This window comes from Helicoverpa armigera, chromosome 13 (assembly GCF_030705265.1).
Source record: "Helicoverpa armigera isolate CAAS_96S chromosome 13, ASM3070526v1, whole genome shotgun sequence".
Classification (NCBI taxonomy): Eukaryota; Metazoa; Arthropoda; class Insecta; order Lepidoptera; family Noctuidae; genus Helicoverpa; species Helicoverpa armigera.
The window spans coordinates 12,457,810-12,478,599 of record NC_087132.1 but is presented as its reverse complement, the minus strand read 5'-3'; the positions used below and the strand labels follow the sequence as shown (position 1 = coordinate 12,478,599).

At 40.6% G+C, this 20,790-nt stretch overlaps 1 protein-coding gene across 5 annotated transcripts in view; it reads left to right on the top strand.

Moving 5' to 3' along the window:
• LOC110379816 (serine/arginine repetitive matrix protein 3) overlaps window positions 1–20,790 on the top strand; it is a 45,662-nt gene that overhangs the window by 9,825 nt on the left and 15,047 nt on the right. For 4 of the 5 annotated variants that reach the window (XM_064037652.1, XM_064037655.1, XM_064037653.1 and 1 more), the window contains one exon: window positions 9,334–9,384. In XM_064037652.1, coding sequence (XP_063893722.1) covers window positions 9,334–9,384 — 51 coding nt within the window. Of the gene's footprint in view, window positions 1–1,383; window positions 1,452–9,333; window positions 9,385–20,790 lie in introns of those variants that run through there. The other variant, XM_064037654.1, reaches the window with a different exon arrangement.

The window sequence follows — 20,790 nt, the reverse complement described above, 5'->3', positions numbered from 1 at the left end:
TCCGCTCATGGATTGCATTGCTCCGGCATTAGATACAGAGCTTAATGTTTAGTTTATAATTGAGCGCATTCCTTGCTGGCTCGCTCGCCGCTGCTCGCTGGCCGCAGGTACTGGGAGATTACTTGCATGGGTAATCGCGGCGGCTGGTTCGTTGGCGTGCCGATGATTCCTGGGTTCGAGGTCGTGACAATAGCGCGATAACTAATTCTAATAAACAATGCGCTGACCGAACCGGCGAGCTGATGTTTTGCTCCATTGTAACTCGTAAATGTATTACAAAATATTTACACTGTCTTGTTTAGTTGTTTAGGAAATCGTGCGGAGCACACTGACCGGATGAACGAGCGCACTCTGTCCTCCTCGATATTATTAAAAACACAGGAATTTGTTGGACGATTTGGTCACGTGAACGCTATTAAGAGGTCTTCGCCCCGATGGTCTGATTCTTGGTCGTAATCTCTGCTATCCTTGGTATATTTTAAAGTAAAATGTTTGCCATAAATGTTGTAAAGTGGCTCTCGCTAGAAACTAGTTTCATCGAATCTTCATAAATTCGCGTTTCATGTTAGTAGTTTTGCAACATTCTAACTTCGAATGTCGCAATGCCAAAATTCAGGGTTGAGTTGTGTTTAGAATACAAGAAAGTGGCGCGGCTGTGACTCATTATGATGGGCGGCGTGTGTCCCTACATGGCTAACTGATCGGCATTGAGGCAGGCATCAGCCGCGCAGTGCTTAGTGTGTGTAGCGTGGTGCGCGGACCACAGCACTCTTATATTTTGTTGCTATTTACAACACTGTTAGGTTTTATCTGTCTATAACTCGGGCTTAACCTAGTAATTTCACGCTTCCTTATGATACTTCTAAAGTGGTCCACATTGCGTTTTTGTTTTCCGTTCCTATAAAGATCATTTTCCATTGCTTCCTTAAGGGCAAGAAATAGTGTAAGCAGAATGTATATGTTCAGCTACAAGTAGGATTCCTTGCTTCATTTATATGACAAACATTCGCCAATAAACATGTCATGATCCGCAATCTTAATAGAAACGACTTAAGTAAATGTGCACCACTTATATCAGACGATAAGTTATATCAGTTCAATTTATATGAAATTGCTACCAGATTTGAAATATCTTTAGCAAAGCTGCACCCAGATGGAAACCTGCAAGTATCTGGTCACATTAAGCTGGCAGCTAGGCACATTACGTGTCGCCGGCACTTGCCGACATATAGCATGGACATTTCAAGTCTCAAGAAGCAAATACGAGGAATAATAAGAGTCGCGTGCGCAGTGGGCAGCCCATTCGCGCAAGATTATGAGGCTGACGGCCAATCGGCGCGCGTCACCCCCGCGCCCCGCGCCTCTCGCCGGTCAGCTGGCCCGTAATCGACGCATAATCAAAACTTATACGAGTGATAACCATATTGCGTGGTGACCGACCGCACGATACGGTGAGAAAAAATTCTTCTGTAATATTTGCCTTCTGTCGATACATACGTCATCATCGAAGGACTCCAAAATATATACTTGTTATTTCATATGTCAAGACGGCGATATTCGTCTAGAGAAGCTGGTCGCGCGTGGCATGGCGGTGACACGTCAAACGAATTTTGTTGCTATTGTGATTGAACCTCCTTTTTTGCGGGAGCTCTAAGATACTCTTGCGTTGAGGCTGTTTGTGAGAATTGAATATTGCATTGCATTGGTTATCCGTGAGGTTGGCAGCGACGCAGTTGGCGGCCGCGGCGCTGGGTGCACTCAGCTTATCTGAAGTGGTCTCGCTGGTGTAGTGGTCGCGGAACAATACACCATTTAGTGGTAAGCGTCGTGAAGCTAATCAGCTGTTCACATTAGCGAACGCTGGGCAGTCGCGTGTCCACGTTGCACTTGTAGGTCATCCGCGCCGGAGAGCGATCAGTTCACCACACAGGCTCGCCTACTCGAACATGCTCCACAGCAGTTTTTACAGTTAGTTAACTTCCTATTTTGTTACGATGATGAGAGGTTTACGTAACTCAGTTTTTGTGGTTCGTTATATCATTATAAAACTGTTCTATTGTTGGCGGCTTTTTACAGATGTGCTCTCGGTGACTGCTGGTGAAGGTTACTTATAGTATCTGTTTTTTTGTTGGTGATAGGTACGTACCAGTAACAGGTTTCTTTTAGGTACTTACAAGAGATAGGTACATAAATCAGGTTGTTTTGTAAGTCAGCTATATGTCAGATTTTTTTGTCGAGGTATAACCATTAAATCTCGTTCGTACGTAGGCAAAAAAAATAGCATTTAATCGTGTAAGGATCAAGCAGGCGCAATGAAAAATTATGGCCTATGATAAAATTTGTTACTCCATGAGGACTGCTTACAGAAGTAACATTCTCTCTTTTCATACCCAGTTTTTCTTAGATTTGAGTACTACTGCAACATAAATTTTTGGCACGACCCTTTCAGAGTTCACAAAACGTATTGCTCTAGCTTGGGGGTCATCTTTGAATCCCTAGTTCAAACGTTTGTTGGTGTTTGTGAGAATAACGTGAATTTAAGCGCTGAAAATTACTGACGCTTTGCTCTGCAACTTGAGTCCGCCTATCTCCCAAAATATGGGTCCTTGTAATTCATCTGAAGTTTCAAGCAAGTGTTCCTCGGAAACGCCAGAACGAATCAATTTCAAGAGACCACTTATGTAATAGTGTATTGCGGAAGTATTTATAAAGTTATCTGTGAGCCCTTTCGCTGATTACTGATGTTATGAAGTGAAGAGAGCCAACTTAGATAGTGTGTTATATTACGCAAGTCCTAGTTGATGAGCTCGACTGATATGTTGCTGTGATTGGAGGCTGCATCGACTTCCAACATTACGGGCCCCGGTGGCTAACACAAGATAACATAGCTGTTAGAGAACCCAGTTCTGGGTTAAGCTCGCCTTTGTACATGTCTTCTCTGTGTTGTGTGTGTCTTTTAAATGTTTTTGTGTACAATAAAGAATAATAATAATAATAATCTTTGATATTTTCGTTGCGCGGAGAAGGGAAGTCAGTAATGAATGTAGTTTGTTACTTCAATTTCCTTGTGCCAATGTGATTTGCGTCAGTAAAAAACACCATGCACTCACCATGGCTGTAATACGTGATTTCCGTCAACATATGTTAGCGAGGTTGTTATTAGTATAAGTTATGTCACGGCACCGGTCGGCCCGGTCTCTCGGGACTGTTTTTACTCGAATATCGTTTTTACGAGACGTTGGCGGCGGCGAGCGCTCGGAGCACCGCTCCTAGTAATGAGCAACCCTACGCCCGCCGGCTCGATGGGGTTTTAAATGTTATTTTTTAAGTGGCTAAACCATAAAATTTGAAACCTGTTTAAATTTATCAGTGCGAATGTTGTTTGGTCCGTTCACTGGTCACTAAGGACGACAATACGAGTAACGTGTGCAATTTTAATCGTTCAACTTTATCCGTGCTCACTCGAAGCTGCGTATAATATACCTGCAGTATTTACTTCCATGCAAAATGATAAGAAACTTGTTCTAGTAGCGGTTGATGAAGATGTAACAAATTCACTGTTTAATTACAATTCCATTGAGAGATGATTGAGTCACAAACAGAAGAAGACCTGGTTAGCGCAGTGTGCTGGCCACGTCACCTGCGTTACATAACGTGTGATTATACATACCTAGTTGTGGTAGGTCGCGGCGCAGGATATTATCTGTAAAATGAAGTTGTAGGTACAGGTGCGAGTAGCCGTGCCTCTGTCATTACACGAGCAATGTGACACGCCGCCCTATGTCCGGCCGCTATTCTGGCGGCACCTGACAATCAGTCTAATGTCAAGTAAATGATAATCAGTTAGATGTAGCATCAGTGCAGTCAGTCTGATGACCTCTGCCCGGTACAACAATGTTCGCTGGCATCTTAGCGTCAATACCAGTAGCTGTAGGCTCGACGCTACCGAGCAACGAAGCCAGCTTGTTATGAGTCATCGATCGACTGCAATTGATTCGTGAGCCAATGTCCTTAAATAGCCGTAGTTCTTATGCATAGTTCATTTGGCAACACTCGTGGCGATGCCCAGCTATGACCTTTTTCCTGGTAGGCTTATGGCTTATGGTAGGCTTATGGCATGTATTTAAGATACGAAAAGTGAATTAGACCGAATAGCCATGAGCAATAAGTGAATAGGGTCTTGCATTGTTATTGTTATGCTTATCCATCAAGCACATCGTACAGCTGCTTCTGATACCATTCCTATATCAGCTATGGTGGACTTATTTGTCATTCACTGTTATCCTGTCAACACCATATATTCTTCCTGTCCTGTTCCCAAGTCATCTGGATCGGCGCAATGTTTTTCGTTTCCATTCCTCTCTGTCAGTCTTAATACTAAAATCCACTTTCTTATTTATGTAATTTTTCAGGTAAACAATCCATGTTTTCCTTGATCTACTTCTATCTCTCCATCCATCCACATTCATTGTTTTTCAAATTCACCAACGGACTACTTATAATCGCAAAATTATTGTTTTAATTTTTCATTTCATGTTGTAAATATACTCCAATTCTGTAATATTCCTTCTCGTCTCAATCCACCCAAAGGTTGTCTGAAAGATATGGCCGCCCATTATGTCACCTACTTTAATTAGTTCTTAAACCAAACGTCTAAAAATTAGTGGACCTAATAAAGAATCTATGTATCTAGTAATAATATAAAATGTGTCAGCTTGTATGCTACGTCAAGGTATATTTCCATATGACATGAAACATTGGAACGATAGGTACGTACCTGAAACGTCAGAATCAGTAAGTGTTATGAACAGCTATCTGTTTCAGCGTAATGAAACAACTCTGAACACGGATTCTTATTCAAATGTAGAACATTTTTGTACGCATGCCAAATCTCGTTACAATTTTTCTTTTTCGTACAATTGAGATAAATTGTCTTGACATTGTCGCCCCCATTTTATCGATAGTTGATTGGGTCATGAATGCAACGTTTCCACAATGATTCTAGTTTGGTTGGGCTGTCAAGCTGTAAAGTTTCCCTAGAGGCATATAATTTGTCGGTTTGGCATAAAGCGTGTGTTTATGGCGCATAGTGAGTAGTGAGCTGGTGTGTGGTGGGAGGTATCTGGGTGCACCGGCGGTGCGGGCGGCGGGCGCAAGCAGTAGGTACGCGCGGCCGTTCAACTCTGAACCGAAACGGGGTCGAGGAGGTTACCGCGACGCACGCTGCCCGCGCTGCAGACCCGCACAGAAACGCAACTGCGAAATCCTCACCAGCTCGCAGTCTGCACCACCACTACTGATCCCAGCTTCTAATGAGGAGAACATTTCCGGCTTCCCTTTTCAGCATTGACCCATAAAGATCTCCACTTGTCTATACGTAGATGACACAACGGGTCTGTATTGCCAATGAAATAATCTTTCAATTTTCTTATTAAGCTGAATCTGGAGATCTCAGTTTTGCTTATTTCTGAACCCTGACTGGAGTACTTTTTGCTAAAGTTTTAATCACTTATTGTATAGAATTTACAATATGACTTACTGTGCGTATCTTGCCAGTGGCGCTCCGCCCCGACTACTCCGATACGTTGCACCATGTCGCACTAATTATCGGATAAGAAAAAATGCTCATATGGAGTGTATGTAACTTTACACTATTTTATACGTTTTCCTATCTAGCAGAATAGCAACACTGCCGGAGCTCGAGATGTCTAATCATTAATGGAAAATTTTATGAATACCATTTTAATTATTTAACTGTCAATAAAAATAATAGCCTCAAATCCTCGTTAAAAGGCGACTTTTCGACAACAGTTATCGACTACATCAGACTTGTTGTCGTGTCAGCCTTGTAACTTGACCTCTTTTTTAGGAAAATCGGAAAATAATATTCGTAACGATTGCTAATACAGCAAACATGATCTGAATTGTAATAAGTGTTTCGAGCCAGCAAAATAAATGTGTAAAGTCATGAGGAGCGATATACATAGTGATTGTACAGAGGTTGTATGAACCCGAGCCGCATTAGCTCATTGTGAAGCGAATGCTCGCGCTCCGGGGTGTTCGTGATTAGGAAAACACGTTTGTAGCTCAGCTAGACGTTCCCGAGCCAAAGGTGAACGTCCATTTAAAATGGCCCACTCGTTTGACTGACGTGGATGAATATAAAGCAACTCTTACAAACATCAACACCATTATGCAGATGCAGGACCATCGACAATCATTTTATTGTTTTAATGCTTTATTGTCTTATTCTTCTAAGATTGTAATTATAGGAAATTGCCATTCGTCTCCATTTAGGTAGCATCTAGACAGTGTACCTAGAATATAATTAGGGTTAAGTGCAATTACGTAATCATTACTCGAGAATGTTTGTTGCTACAGAACATTCTCAATAAAAAGTAATTTATTCAAATTAAGATGTGGGTTCAGAAATAAAAATACCGCGTTGACTCGCCTCATGAAACGAACTTTTCATATGGTCAATATTCACTTATAATACCACAAGAGCTTCAAAATTATTTCCTGAAAATCCTAATTTTTTATTCCTGAAAAACTTGACGACTTTATTTGTTTGCAGGGAACCTTGAGGGAAATGCCAGATAATTTTGATGCTCGTGTGGTATTCGGGGGATTATTTTTCCGTCCCAAATGTCGGCCACAACCTGTCAGTTTGACGTAGCAACTACCAGAGAAAATATTCAAAAAAAATTATCAGTATAATACCATGTAGGTTGTACCACGTGACGTCGAATGGTGCAATTCTATTGGTCGATATTTGGGTCGGAAAAATAATCAGTATAATTAAGTCGTATCTTTGACGTTGTCTAATCTGGTAGTTTTGATGTACGAAATAATGTAGTAGCTACGTGTACATCATCATCGTCTGTAAGCGAGAGCGATGCATTGGCGGCGCATCATGACGAGCTATTAGCGTGCAACACCGCGCTGCATCTAAAGCTCATTAATCCGTAATGAATTAGCGAAAGGAGTAGGAAATCGCGAGGTCGCCGGCCGGTCACCGGTCGCCGGTCGCCTAAAGTGGGTCGGACCGCGGCCGGCCACGGGACGACACATGCTCGTCGCGGATATTTATTGTTTTGTGCCTTTAATGACCCAGTGCAAGACGGCGATACGTTTATTTATTAATTCTGTGGCTGTTGCCTACCTTGCCTGCTAGCCTGCTGGCCAATAGAGCTGCCAGATGCGCTGGATCTATTGATGCTTTAGTTTTAATGAAAATGGTATAGTTCTGTGCTACAGTATCAATACAGATTTTCACTGAATTTTCGCCCAACAAATCCCCAACTGTAAATACCTATGTAGGTAAGATTTCATTATTTTGTCACATCAAACGTACTTATGATATGAACCAGTTGCTTGCAATTATCTGACTATCAATATTTGTTTTCTTTGCATTCCAGAATTTCCTTCAACAATTGATTTCCACTCACGGACAATGTAAAAATGTAACATGACAATGTAAAAATGTTTGAAAAAGACATTTCATGGGACTATATTGTAATCTAAAACATCAAAACACAAAAGCCATTGATGACTGCAAATATATCGCGAAACTTAAATGTTTCCTCAACAGATAAGTTGTCATATATTGATAGAACATAACAAAAAGATTAGATTACTTGTAAAACCTTTGAAAGGCTTGTCATTAGTGCTTTGTGTTATCTTTTATTAACCGACTTCAAAAAGTGTCTGGATAAGGATCTCAGTTCAACGCTGAAACACGTTTAGAGAGCTGTCTAGTACGACGTCGACCTACTACTACCTTCTACTAAATAACTAGAAGTTATTCCAATAAATCAGTCACCCTAAATAATATTAAAATGAACAAACAAACCACAGCAAAATGTAAGACAAGACCACGCTGCTGAACGATGTATTGCTGCGCTAACGATTTCGCAGAAAATAGATATCTTGAATTTTCCCGGCTACTTTAGGATTTCGTAAAATAAAAACCTTTCGCACTGTTTTACATTTTGGATCGTGAACGTTAATGAATGGTGCGGATTGCAAACACTCAGTTGAAATAGAATGGGCGGAGGTCGCGCGGTGCCGGTGCAGCGCTACACCGCACTAATTGTGCGCTCAGGCGATCCTATGAAATATTTGTAGTGTGAACGTTTACGTGCGTCGGCTACACACCGCCATTAGGTGTAAAGTAACAGGCACACAATGAAAGCGCCGGTAAGCTGAGAACACAAGTGCGATGTGACGCGACATCGCATCGCTCTGTCACATTGTACGGCGCGCTTTAACGTTAATCGATCCCATCATTATTATTGCGTGTTGCAACAGATACTCGAGTGTGGAAACACGACGAGCGATGGCCGCGCTCACACGCTACCTATTGCCAATCTCTTATATATTTTATTTACTACCGATAACCTAATCTTATCGACAAAGTGCATGTCTTTGGTATAAAATTAGAACACGCTTATTGTTTTTGTCATTATCTTTGCCTACAAGATAAGTATTTATCAGCCACACAAAACACAAATCTGAAAGAAAATCAGATAATGTCAGATTAGTTTCAAGCGACTAGCGCGGTGGAATTTTCCCGTAGGGCTTTTACAGACGACTCGTGCTGAATAGAAAATATGCATTTGCATATCAATACACGTTGACGAAGATGGCTTATGAAGACAAATTGTTAGCTATATGCCGAGGAGTCTGTCATTGTTGTTTGACAGCAAACACGCTGGCTGGCATCAGGTCTCGCGGTACTGATGTACTATGTAGAGGAAATGTGTACGCGGGCGCAGCACGAGCTGCGAGAACAATCAGCGGCTCGCGTGTGCGCCGACACTTAGCTAGACGCAGACCAACACTCATTGTATGCAATATAACACATTTTTTCACTGCCAATTCTTTAGCATTATGTTTCTTTATAATTAAAGGAGCAATCATTGTGAAACTTCCCACTCTCACAGATGAAATAATAACATTATAATGTAAATTTCATTTATTCTACATTCAATTGCAGTATGAAATACCGTTACGTAGTTTAGTTATAAATAGAAGTTTAATTAATTAACTTGAAAATGATTTGGCTGAATGGGACTTGCTTGATCGACTGTGACAAGGGCTTGGCAGGACTGATGTATTCTATGTTCAATCTATTCACGGAATACCAATATGAAAAAAGAATCTGTGCCAAGTCGCGGGACATTCTGTTAGCTGATGAATATCGACCGTATTGCTCATCATATTGAAAGATTTCCCGCCAACCTCCACGAAATACTCTACAATACTCTACAAACACCGAGTTATGCTCATGCGCACACTATAATATGCTATAATATATTGTTGTTGCAGGTGACTTCTGCACTGACGTCATCATGAAGTGGAACGACGTCACGGATATCAGTGAGTTGACTTATCTTTACTTACAACCTTTCCCAATATTCTATCTAAATGTTGATTTGCTTACTTCTTAAAGATACAATTTTGATATTAGCCAAATACAACTAGCCTGAAAGGTTACGGATCCTAAAATATCAAATCTAATTCTTCCTTAGTTTATACGACCTGTCTGTACATTGCAAATATGTCCCGACTTATTTATTAATCATACTACACCTAAAACAACAACTGGTGCTTTAAGCAATAAATAATGTATACCTAATTTTGATATGGATCCAAAGTTTTATGAATACTTGTGACCGGTACCTAAATCAGCAATGCTATTGTTAATATACAAATCTCATAGAGAAACATTTGTCATGCCACGTCATAGTTGACAGTTTGACAAATCTCTGCCACACTACCTAACACACACAGTACACTCGTCAATATTTTTACTAATTATTTGCTAATGACGCGAGTACTGTTATTAGCGTAGCTGCTGTTTACTCAGCCCTGTTACAATCATGTTTATTTATCAAAACAGGTAGGCAGGAAGTATTTTCACATTAATTAGAATAAGGTTAACGATAATTTAAATAATATTCATATAAAAACAAACGAGCAGTTTAATTAAACAATAGGTATTTTGTTGGAAAATTTCCTTTCCTGTTACAATGCGGCGAGCAAACCAGTTGAAAGCGTAATTGTGCGCCCACGCACGCGCGCGCGTACTACAGCGTACAGAGCGCGGTCCGGCACCGCTGCACTTCTAACAACAATCTTATTTTATTTTTAAATGACATCGTCACCTACTTATTTACAATCACTTCCAAACGTCAGTATAATTTGGCCGATGGTTTGGGTGCACCTTGCCATACCATAGCAATCAAACTAATGACTCAACCCGAGCGGCCGTCGGCCGACTATTACGGAAGATTGCTGCTATTTTCTGTACGGAGTATCAAAGCCATTCTAATGACAGAGAAGCATTTAGTGACACATAAACTCACATCCAATTAAATAACTTAAGAGAACGTTAATAATATAATGGTGCAACACCACAGTGTGCCTACTTTGAGAGTGAGATTAAATGCCAACGTGTGCTGACCGTTTGCATTACTAATGTCTGATTGGGAACGTAACGTGAAGGGGTAGTCGAGTACATTCGGTAACATCTCCCTCGGGACACCAGTAATCTGATTTCAATCGAGCGGAGTGCACGCCAACATAATGCCTTAACAGGAGGGGCTACCTGTTGTCACATTCAATATTTCAGACGTGCTCAGGCCGGCTTAGCGAGCGACCATCCCTCCTAAACTCATCGTCCTTGCTGAACAACCAATGCGATTAGGCTATATGTATTGTGCCATGCTTCCATATATCTCACATGTATTGGGTGTACTATTTCTTCACATATTTATATTGTAGCAAAATATATCCCATTCCGATTTGTCACAATGTCTTTCAGAATTTTGTCGCATCCCGTTGTTTCATGGGAGGACGGGTACAAGGAAAACACATCTTGTAAATGCGATCAGTGGCTGCAGTTTGTGAGGTTGTTGATAGTAAGCGCGTCTGAATATAGTAGCGAGTGTTCAGCTGTGTTGTGTCGCTCCTGTAGTTTGGCAAGGCGCGCAGGAAGAGCGGAGCGGTGCGCGCCATTCATACGGAAATAACTAGGGCTGCCATTTGCCAACGCTGCCAGATACCAAAAACATGAAAGTGTCACTCGATTTCATGTTTCTTTATTATCAACAGCCATTTGCTGTTAAGTAGAAATACCCAAGGCATTGAACTTTAGAAATCAGAGACATCCATCACTCATCAAGTAAGTGTTACTCGAGTAACTTAAATGATGAAGTTTTAGCTGAAATCTGACGATTAGCTAGAATAGTATTTTGAATTTATTCAACCATCCTCCAAATTACATAATTGCATTAAAATGTCTTCAGTAATCAGTTTCGGTATAATGCACCAAAGGTTTGACATATTTTTTTTAAACATCTGAGGATCTTACGAAAGTGATATATGTATTTGTATTTTGGATTTAAGCGTAGGTTCAACATGTTGTCGACAAGAAGTAATTTGTGCATTATTATAGTGCAAGCAAAGCCTGGTTTGGGCTTGTAGAACATGCGGCAGGCAGTGCAAGGCGTGGGTCTAATCGCGTGTGTAACGCACGCTCAGTGGCTTGCGGTGGCGACGCGTCTTGCGGTCTTGCTACGCGCGATCCGCGTCGGCTCCGGTGCACACCATCGCCTCGCTAATGCTTCCAATACGGCGACAAACACCATTGCAATATTCCTGCGGTGTACTCCGCTCTCCAATATATGACTTACTAAATCATGATACAGAAACATTTTCGTTCCAATTGGAAATTGGAATTCAGTTTCAGATAAGTTCTTACGGTTTCAATATTTTGAACACTCTTTGGTATAATTCTTCTGAATGTAACATTAAAAGGATATCCCATTCAGTTTGTTTCCAGTAGAGTAATCAATGAGTTTCGTAATGTATTTTCCTAATTCCACGTACCCCACTACTATGTGCTGATCAGTCGGAGTAGGAGATTATTTGAATAACAAAAGATTTAAAAACAAACATGAATGTCGGCCAGCAGCGATCTGTACGTAAGCTGGTGTCTGTGTATTGAAGTTGTTTGTAGAGCTAGTTCGCACGTCATGTGTTTCATTAAGCAGATACACGTTAGGTATCCGCTCGCCACTGATTCAGGTGCAACTTTCTTACGGCCCCGAGACGTGCCAACATTCTTTCAGTTTTGTGGCTTTGGCACAAACGGGCTAAGATTAACATTCCCCAACAGAACATATCACACGATCTAAAATATGGTTTTTATAATATTAATAACAGAATTGGGTGTTTAAAAAGTTCGCTGTAAGAAATGTTTATCTGAGCGTGATGGTCGGCCATGTTGCGCTCGCGCCGAATTGCAGATTACATCACTGTGCAAAAAAAATCGCGTGCGCGTGCAACCGCCGGACGAGAGGAGTGTGGTGCGGGGGGCACGAGGGGGCATGGGGGGGGGGAGCGGCACGCTTTAACGACCTTGGCCTTGCTCGGGCCGCGGCCAAGGTGAGCGTTCAACTTTATACCGTAATTATACATGCGCCCACCAGTCTACCGACGCACACAGTTTATTATATTGCCACAAAGCCGATCGTGGCATAACCGCGAAGATGTCCATATTGTTCGCCATAGTAAATTGTTGAAACAGCCTGCCTGCTTGCTCCTAAACAAACCCTTTGCGTGCAAACGAAAGCTGAAACGCACAGTCCATTACTCGGTTTCTCTCAAATAATCGGCGGATGTTATCGAAACGGCTAGCGGGAACCTCGGTGTATGGCTAAACTTGGAACTCGTTTGGTTGCGAGCTAGCCCAGCGAGCGCTCACGCTCTCACGCGCACTGCCGCAGCACACAGCCAGCGAGCGGACATTACGCGGCCACACACAACAGGTTTATAATGAACTTGTACCCGCCAAAACTTGGACAGGTTGCCTTTTACAGAACTTACTTGTTTGAACTCTTACTCGCTCATTAGTTTTGACCAAATAACTACTAAATGTTTTACTCATGAGAGGAGGGTTCACTATCTAACAAGTAAGTGCCGTTGAAGTACATATCTAATCTGTTCTTCTCTGTCTGAAGAGCACAAACAAGGATCATAAAAATAAAAACAAATTATGTATCTAAATGCGTTTCGGATTATTTGTTAAGCATGAAATATTGCAATTTATGAACCGAATCTATCAATCAGATATGGATCAGCTTAAAATGACGGCTACAATTGGAATCAGCTGACACGAACTACACTATCAGTATCTGAAACACACCACGTACGTAGATTACAAACACGTTATACTAAGGGGTAACCGAAAAGGTTTGGCCTTAGAGAATCAATCATATTGGGTAATAAAGAGGACAAATGAGATGTTATCGCGGCTGGCGTTGTCGTTGGCGGATGTCCAGAGCTGGGCACTGAGCGCGTCATCGACATCGCTACAGAAGAAATGTCGGAAAGTGCATTTGCAGTACACAACACTAACTGCTGGCAAGGAACGAAAGGGAAGTCGTGCACTTTATCAGAAACATTTCTTACGAAGAAGTGCAGAAGAGTCCTGGTGAGCCATCAGGACGCAGTTACACTACATGCTTTTGACTCTGTTAATATTTCCTTTCGATTCATGTTTATGCTTTAAATCGTGATTGCAGGTAGCTAGCTTCTAGCAACTAATAAGGTTTGACGAGTATTCACAGAGACCTTTGAAGTAAAGGAGTCGAGCGCAATACGTGGCGTGGATAATGTTGTAGAGCCTAGCCCCACGCTAATGCCATACTATTTGGTAGAACAACAATAACCTTTACTTAAAATGTAGGTCCTTAATTTGAACTTAAAATATTTTGCTCGATTTCAACATTTTACCAGCAAAGCAAATCATGACTTGCTTGGATCCTTGAGACTGTAAACTTTCAATGGACAATAATAAGTGATTCTGCGAACGTGTCTTAGTAGCTTATTGTTTGCTGTCATACACGAAATATTCGGTATAGCATTATTGTACAGATTACATAGTGGTGTGGAGCTAAACAGCTCGGAGCGGTGCGACGTGGCCGGCATCGTATGCGGCGCACGTACGACTGTCCGCCGCATTACCATACGCTAGACGTTGCGGCACAATAACGCCACGTCGCTCATTATCACCACTGCTAATGGCTCATATTGGCGCTGGTTCAACGCTCACCAGACCTCATGGTAATCACTCAAAACCAAATAAAGTGGCCCTCATTGATGACAAAACACTGCTAGAAGAACAACCACAAAGGAGTACAACACAGTTCTTACGAACCTTCTAAATCTCCGTTTGCTCTCGAAACTCGGTCTCAAAATTGAAGACATTATTTGAATTTGAAATCCGAACACCGATTCCAATAATCTCTTGTAAAAAATCGAAACTAATGATTACGACAGAATTTGCATTCCCGATGCCCAAATCAGTATTGCAAACGCGAATCACTTGAGATTTTTATGCAAATCGTGCAATGTTTGCATGTCGTCGACAAGGACTGGACGATTCCGTTTTGTTGCTAAACATGGTTTTAAGGAATACTTATCGTTTGATGAACAATTTTTAAACCATAGTGATACTAAATAACTCATGATGATATAACTAGAGGGAGTGTAACATTGATACATGGAACACAAAACTGAAGGGTTGGCGTGAGCACTTCTGATATTGAAACGGCGCTATTTGAAATGCATTGGATACTCTGGAATACTAGAATAGCAATCTCCGTGTGGTCGCTGTCTTCAAATAGATCATAGATCATGCCATTGTCTATGCATAGCTAACACAGCTACAGGGAATTTACAATATGTGAAGCTAGCTAACTCTATCTGATTTTTTTACCATTACTAGTAGTTTGTAATATAACTTTGGGAATTACAAAACGACGAGCAAAAACAAATTGTTTATAAATTATCAGATGATATAAGTTTCGGCCTGGTAAATGTCACATAATCTGTGCCATTATATCAATATTTTCGTCAAGGTCGCTCGGCAGCGATTCTCGATCCATCGATCGATCGAAGTTTTCCGTAGCGTGCTGTCACATTCCCACCTGTATTTACAAACACAGGTCATATTCAAATTCCTATTATAAACATTTATATAACCACATATTTAATCTCTCTGACCTTAAAATTTACATTTCTAATACATCAGTAATCTTTGATGATTAATCGTCGCCATTTTGTTTGCTAATGGCCGCCGGACGTATATTGTTTTTATAGCTGTGCACCTTGAACTTGACCGGCTCGAAGCGAACAGTCGCGCTCTTTCTATACTGATCATTATAAATTAATAGTTGTGATTATCTTAGCATATTCGGATAGTTATTCAAACTTGCGTCGCGGAAACAGGGATTCAATTTGTGTAGAGTTGGAGATACGCTGTCTCCTTTCTTCTTACGCAGAGTTACGTTACTATAATGTCGTTTACGACACACACACTTGGCATGAGATCTCCTCGCCTCAGAATAGGCCAACTCTCGCGTTTCGTGGGACGCATACACGTACACGTATTCCGTAAGACCTTTCCAGTTACCCATTACAATTTATGTAGGTATCATCGAGCGCCAATCTGTCTAGCAAAGTGATGACCGGCATAATGACACATACGGCCTGAATGTATATTTTGTACATAAACAGTGTGCAAGTAACAAACAATGCTTGCTGGCTAAAGTGAAGGCACATCGCTTAGTCGGGAAGGTTGCGGCTAAATAATACGAAGCGATGTTTATTAGCGTCGGTCTCGGTGCCATGGTGGAGCCATTACGTGCAGGGCTGCCCACGCGCACGCCGCCGTGTCACGCTGACACGCGGATCGACGCGCATTTGCATTCCAAATGGAGAACATTCTGAAGATATAGTTTTTCAACTGTGTTTTTATCGGCTGCAGAGATCATAATAGCTATTTCAGATGAAAGATGTTTTTGCTGTCAGTTTTCAGTTTCTGAGATCACGAACTGCTGCTATGTTGCGGTGCTATTTAGCATGAAATTCTTTTTCGATAAAATTTTCCATTGAACTCGCTTATGTGTGCGATTGCATTTTAGATGTGGATGCTTTTTAATATTCTTTCAGCAACAAATGTCCAAGGCCAATTTGCTGTGGTCATAGTTGAGATTCTCGGTCCTAACGAGACCCACACATATAGCTATTTATAAGTTGTAGGTGCTTTTTAAATACTGCTTTCATGTGCAGAGTTGAAGGCTAAAAAACATTTAACAAAAATACAAGCTACTGGCACGTGACCGCTAACAAGGCCTAAATAACTGTTTAACTTTGACATTGACCATTATTCAGCTCGGTTCAAGCTTTATTTTTATCATCTTTAGTATTTTATAGGCTCGTTTCCTATCAGCTTCTCATTTTATAAATTCATTTATAAAGGTATTTATTCTCTCGGGCATTCCAGTGAATGATCTTTAAAGGCATCCGCGTGAAATATCTTCTCATCGAAATCATTCCTTTGATTAATAGAAGTTCCCCAAATTCCATTTTTTATTGTTACAGGAAAATCAATACTGTGTAGTTACCTCCCTGGACATTTGATATATGATTTCGCACGATCTGATATAACCTCAATGCCAATATTATTTCGAGTTATCAAATAAAGTTTCTCTTCTATACCTAGTATAGGTATAAGCATTCAAAAAGGTAAAAATTTATTCAAAGGCATGGTTATAAACTAATCAGTTTGAGGAGCGCGTCTAATAAGATACTGGTGGATGCGTGTGAGCAGAATGCCAGATTTGCGTGCGAACAGGCCGCGCAGGGCTCCACAAAGTGCCACGCGGATGTATAGACTCACAGCAACAGTTTGACGTGTCGTGACTCGCCCGCGTCAACGGCGCATTCAATCTTGATTTGACCGACGGCGATAACTTGCCTGGCTCTCTTTGCTTCACTTCCAACTTTGAACCGTACGACGTCCGCTTTCGGCTCCATTCTTACTCGCCGGATAGAATCGACATTTGGAGTTGTAAGATAAGTGGAGAGCGAGATCTGTGCGTCGGGCAGGCCTGAGCCCTTTCAATTATTCACAGGCGGAACAGTATTGTGGCACACGTAAGTAGTTGCCCTTTGCCGAAGCGGACCTTATCTCCACTTTGTATGCTCCTCCGAGCGGGACATTGACATCGCTGCGAGGCTTTCAGTTAGCTTCGCGTTGGCTCCACTCGCTATTTGTTATTCACTATTTCTTTACCTATTAGTTTGCATTACGCTTCTGCTTCCTTACTTGCAAGTCAACAGTTTTTTTTAATGCAAAGTAAACAAAGGACTAGACTAGACTTGTCTTTGTAGTAAAAAAGTTAACTAACAGAGATGCAAAATAACTCTGAACATGTCTATACCCCTGGTGGAGCAAAATTAGAAACTTATTCCGCTGTCTATTTTAATTTGTTCTACCCCACGATGAAAATAATCCCTTTGTAACGATTTTTATCGCTATTTTAAAACTTGGTCGGTGGCTGCCTGTTCCCATTCGCCACTTTCTGTGTTTTAATGATCCGTATCTTTGTGCTCGTTGTTCCATAAGGGGTAACTCGGCAACATTCTCAACTTTTCTCCCCACTTAGACATTACTGCTCTTGCAAGGCTTGCCTATGCTGATTCAGATAGAATATAAAAAGTTCAGTGGATATAATATAAAAAGTGTTTTAGCCCTGATGAACTGTCGATGTTGGTGCGAAACGAATTTTGATGCAGATGAAACATGGAGGTTTTTGCAATAATTCCCAGAACACTACGGAAACTAATTGGATATTAAACACTCTGTTATTCGAATGTCTCAATTACTGTCGCCGATTCTAGGTGTGTTTGTTTACCGACTTTTGGATAGTCGTACAACCGGTTCCTATTCGATTCGGCGTTTCAATTGGGATATATAATCTTGTACGTGGACGTGTATCGAGTCAGAAATCAAGTTTTGAGTTGAATTGATAAACAGTCTGAGTCACTGTTGAATTTCTTAAATTCTTTTGTTACTGTTAAGTTTAAGCTACCGCATTACGTACAGCAGCAGCAGCCTCATAATCATTACTCATCGCTTCAGCGTTGGTCGACTTAAGATGGGTAGTTTTATAAAGATTTGTAATTAGGGCTTAGATTATTGAATAGAAAGACAGTAAGCTGTTCATTGAAGGTGAACAAGCGAGCTACATGAACGCCGCGGCACACACCGCTTGATCCAAACCGACATGTTTTTTAACAAGTCAAACCTGTTGTTAATAAGGCTAACTGCCTACGTTACTATTGTTGCCTCTTACTCTTTGTTGGAACGGCATCAACAAAAAATCGGCATAGTATTATGGTTTATTGTTTTGTTCATGCTTTATCTAAACATTGTGTACACTTTATATGTGTATAGAAAAAGATAGGATAGACTTCTTTCTCGTCTTTGATCCTCTGGTTTTATACATTTAGCTTTATTAATAATACAAAGTTATTTAAAATTTAAAGTAAATAAATGGCTTCCAAAGCCAATTTGAAGTTAAAGAAGTATTGGTTTTTGAAGAAAAATCGGCAAGAAGGACTTCATCCCTCTTATTATAAAAACTGCCGCAAGTAGTGGTTTAAACCCGACTGAAGACGTCTTGGTTTGTTACGGTACTTACGATAGTCTTTACATCCTTATTACAAAACGTAGACTAAGAGAAGACTGTTTAGTACTTCGATTTGTCTATGGTTCAAATAATATCCACAGATTATAAGCAACAAATATTTAAATAATTCGTTCAATCGTTCCGAATTCTATGCGCCGTTCCTTTTTACATTATTTTGTTAAGTCTATTTTGATGAAAAATAAATAACTATGATAATAAAAAAATATCTCTGCAGTTGGAAATATTACTTTTTATTATTAAAGGCTCGAGCAGACCGGATGCGTATGCGTAACCACGCGCGTAGTCACGCGCGTAGTTACGACGTAACCATGAGTTGTAATGTATGGAAATGTATGGACAGGCCACACTTGCGTAACGACGCGCGTGTCTACGTTACGCAAGCGGTGTGGCTACGCGCGTGGTTACGCATACGCATCCGGTCTGCTCGAGCCTTTAAAGGTAATTTTATATTTCTAGTATCTTTTAACGATATACATGATCCAATTATTCTCTTTTAAACAACTATCGAGTTTGCGCTTATAACGGAACGTCAGCGCGCGTATCCGAGTTATGTTTTGTTTTTAGGTTAGAAATAATTTGGATTATTTTCATCCCGATTTAAATGATTAAATAAGACGTTGTGCATCTAATTAGAACCTCTTCAAAATTAAGTGCACAATAACTTACACACAGAATATCGTGTGCATTAAATTACCGAAAGAAAATGAAACATTTGAAACAACATAAAAGTAGAAAATTATATTTTATTCCGATGTCTATTTATACAGTCAAATGCACTGATACATGTTGGAGACTGTTCTTCATCACACAATCTTGTTCCCTTTCTCATCTAGGCATTTTTGTACATTTTAGCAAGCTTCCAGTCTTTTACAAACATTGCATATTACTGGCAGAGATACGGCGTGCAAAACGCCAAAATAGTCTTGAATCTGTAAATAAACAGTAGACTGTATGATAATCTGATATATTTTCGGAGTTTCATCAAAATCTATGTGGTAGTTTATGCGTGGAACATAAACAAACATCCATAATAAAAACTTTGACTCTTATACAATTAATTAGGATGTTTTGGCAACCTACTTGCACTGTAAAGGCTACTTACTTTATGGCGAGCCCAGTTGAGCATCATAGGATCATCCTGGATTATCATCATGCATTCAATTGACTATTATTTCGAAAAACGTAAATCGATATTTATATCGAAAATTGTCGTCAGGTAATTTGAAGAGATTTTGTCGATGACGCATTCTGTTGGGTCCCCGGACACTCTGAATAGTATTCTAACACATCCAAGTATTCCAAATCACACATATTTATGTCCACTTTCGTTTTTTCATCACAAAACAAATAACCTCAAAAGTAAATAATGTCGGAATTTGACGTTTGTCGACTAAGTACTGCAGTTAAACTAGGGGGCTCGATGGTCTATCTTTTGTACTACAGATAGTAATAGGACTTGCGATAAACTGCGTTTTGTAATAACGTTTTTTCAAGGTCGTACTTAAAGGTGGATTAAAGGTAGTACAAAAGCCGATACTTATTTGATACCGCGTTTTATAATAAGAGGGCATCTGTTCTATTCCGTCAATCTCATAGCTCGATGGGACGGAGGACCACTAGACTATTACATATGATGGTTGTAGCTACTAATCAATATTGTAGAAGGTCCGGTCTGTTACATGATCAAATAAGTTTCCTCATTCATTAGTTCGTGCAACTATAATACCGTAAGGTTAAGACGCGAGCCCTTTATCGAGACTCGGCGGGTCAAGCCTCCTTCGAACCCTAATCAACTATAGTGATGAATGTGGCCTTAACAAACACATTTATCTTAGTTGGGGGTTAACTGAGAGGATCAAACACCCATCGTTATCGGGATCGTCATCCGCTTCCCTTGTTTCTTCCGGCTTGGCGAACTTCGCCGAGACTCCTCCGTCAAGACAATGCAGCGCGACTTGCTCTGGAGGGTCGCGTCTTCACAATACAAGCAAAAACTAAAGCCAGCACCCACAATGCACTAACGACAGGGTGTGCTCTATCAAGGAAACATTTTGATTCTAGTTGATATAATATCACAAATCCTGTAACAAAACTCAGGGACGTACGAAGAGAACTCAAGTACACACATTTATATTTTTGTTGGCATTAGTATCGGCTCTTTCCCAAATGAAAACATAGAGATATGCCAAGTATACTGTTAACGTAATACACAACTGAA